The sequence below is a fragment of the Lolium perenne genome, chromosome 2 (assembly GCF_019359855.2).
Source record: "Lolium perenne isolate Kyuss_39 chromosome 2, Kyuss_2.0, whole genome shotgun sequence".
NCBI classification, from domain to species: Eukaryota; Viridiplantae; Streptophyta; class Magnoliopsida; order Poales; family Poaceae; genus Lolium; species Lolium perenne.
Window position 1 is genome coordinate 222,035,059 of NC_067245.2, and position 2,735 is coordinate 222,037,793.

At 48.7% G+C, this 2,735-nt stretch overlaps 1 protein-coding gene across 1 annotated transcript; it reads right to left on the minus strand.

Moving 5' to 3' along the window:
* Positions 1-265: 265 nt before the first annotated feature.
* Positions 266-1,273, minus strand: LOC127330453 (uncharacterized). Its single transcript, XM_051356656.2, has one exon. It carries the CDS (start codon positions 1,077-1,079, stop codon positions 591-593), a length of 489 nt encoding a protein of 162 aa, XP_051212616.1. The 5' UTR covers positions 1,080-1,273; the 3' UTR covers positions 266-590.
* Between the last annotated feature and the right edge of the window lie 1,462 nt (positions 1,274-2,735).

Genomic DNA, 2,735 nt, shown 5'->3' on the forward strand with positions numbered 1-2,735 from the left:
CCCCTTATCTAAAAAAAGAGGGAAAGTGATATATGTCACGAGGCTAGCTAAACAAATCAAGATGAACCCTTGACGAAATAAAAACTAACAGGCGCCTTTGTGCATTCGAATACGGTTACCTGTAAATCTATATATATAGGCAGACTGTTCCTGTTTTTCTTCAAAAGGAGTACCTAAGTTCAAAGCTATTCCAAGTTTTTTTTTCTAATTTTTTTTTGTAGGGCTATTTGAAAGTACATTTACGCTAGGACAGAATATTTACAGGGCAAGGCAAACCAGTAGTAGATTACCGAAAGAAACTTCATACCGGATCAGCAAATGTAACTACTTAACAATCCATCTAAAAAAAAAACTACTTAACAATCCATGCATTGGGGATACCTGAAGATGGAGTACAGTGGCAAGCCCAAACCAGAAGCCGGCCAACAATAACTAACCTGATAACTCATTGCAGAAACGAAACGCACACAAGAAATGACGCTAAGAGATGAACCAAATGTAGGGGAGGATTGGCTGCTAGCTGGGTGCTGTGAGCCTGGGACACGGCTGCTAGCAAGCTAGCTAGCTCATATTGCTCCTGCATCGATGGATCATAGCCTCAGGGACAGGTCAATCAGCTCATCGGCAAGCTCCTCGTTGCCTCTCCCCGCACCGGACGAGGCTCCAGCTTCCGGAGCACCTGCGACGACGACGTGCTGACGGTGACGATACATCCACGCGTCGGCGGCGCCGGCATCTGGATCCACGGAGCGCAGCAGAATGCCGTCGTCGTCGTCGACAACAGCACCCTTACCTTGCTGGTCTCCGGGCGCAGCCGCCAGCGACAGCGCCGTGGTGGCTTCCCGGCCGCGCCTGGCCAGGTTGCGCTGCAGCTTGTGCGCGTTCTGGTGGCCGCCGAGCGCCTGCGAGCTCCGGAACTTCCTTGGGCAGTAGCAGCAGGCGAACACCGCCTGAAACCTCGGCGGCGACGACGGCGACCTCTGGAGCGACAGGCTCAGGTTGAGCCCCTCCTTCTGATCCCTGTCCATCCCGGCTCTCCCCATGCCCATCCCCATCCCCATTCCCATCCCCATGTCCATGTCACAAGCACAGCCCTCAGGTACAAAATGACACTGGAACTGGATATGCAAAATGTGGCAATCAATCAAGCAGGCGCAGCTCCCTCACACGGGGAGGTGACCATGCTATATTATGGTGCGGCCGGGGTGGATGTGGGGCTCTCCGGTCGGAGGCCAAACACAGGGCACACTCCACCCACAAGAAACATTTCGCAGTTAAAAATCAGCTGCCATGAAACTGACGGCACTCGCCTGAGACGCTGCCTGCATGCTTGCCGAGGATGGTTAATCCGCGCCTGTCTTTCCTGGCCAGTGCTCTCGCGATCAGTGACCACCCTACTCATCTACATGTCCCCGTGCCGTCTCCGCGCTAGAGCTAGCCTTTCACCTCGGAACTGTTGGATGTGTATGTGCATGCCACTGTGCTGGCTGCGCTCGCACGCAGTCGCGGTGCAGCACGGGTAGCCTTTCAACATGGCCGATGTCCTATTAGGGATGCACTAGATCGATCTATCTAGAGCTTGTTGCTACTACCAAGCCCCTGATCGAACCGTGTAGAGACATGCATCGATCATTGCATGCATGTCTGGTCCATGTCTCTTCTCGGACATGCTTCTAGATATCGAGTGATTTCCTTTTTTTCTTTTTACCACCCGATAAAGATCGATGGAGCAATCTAATGCGAATAGTTTCACTCTGCATTGTCATGCACACATCATAAAAGCCAAGTAAACCCAGTTCACAAAAACCAGGCTCACATAAACTGAATAAAAAACGGTTTAGCAAATTCTCTGTTTATTGATATTATTTTTTAAAAAAGGGGAAGCCCAGCCTCTGCATCGCACGTATCTAGCATATTTTTTTAAAAAAAAACAGAAGTTACAGCTCAAGTATTGCACAAAGTCGATACGTGTATCAGCAACCTAAAAAGGAGGAAAATAAAAACATATGCCTATGCACAACATGATATCCGATTGTCAAATCGCTTGCCACACTAGTTGTATACATCTAGTGCAACTATTTCATACGGTTGCTCCCAATATCCATTGTCCGGGTTTTGATTCCCGGCCGTAAATTTTTAAGTAGGTAGAGGGCTTGTGACCACAACTCGATGGGTAACAACCTTATGCAGACACGAGATATACACTTTTAGGCCCTGGGAATAGATCACCGGTAACAACCCTACTTCATTGCGGTGGTTTTTGTATTGATGTGTGTGAGGTGCTGGTGAGTGTGAGTGGGTGGCGACTTCCGGTGGGAAGTCGGCTGGTTGCTTGTTCCTGCTTCCTGGGTAGGAACTAAGCTATGAAAGGCAGTTATGGAAAAATGTCATCTCGCCTTGTTATCCTTGAGTCGAGAGACTATGGCGCTCAAGCTTGTTCAACTCTGGCTTGTTTGGGATTGTGTTCTTGCTTGATTGCTTGGGCTTGTTGCTTTTCCTTGTTTCTTCCTCGCTTGGCCCTTCCACCCTATGGTAGAAGGACCCATTTATACTACTGAGTGGTGGTCACGCTCATGGAGGAGATGAGGCCATGTCCCCATCGTACCGAGAACCACTTGCTGATTAAACATGTATTCTTAATTTTAATAACCTCAACCCTAGACCATCTTGGTCTTTAGGTCTCCATATGATATTCCATTTGGCCAATTTAAACTTTTTATGTTTATTACTTTGCA

What these genes read in the sequence shown, in the direction of transcription:
- LOC127330453 (XM_051356656.2), bottom strand. Translation starts at nt 1,079, where the DNA reads ATGGACATGGGGATGGGAATGGGGATGGGGATGGGCATGGGGAGAGCC.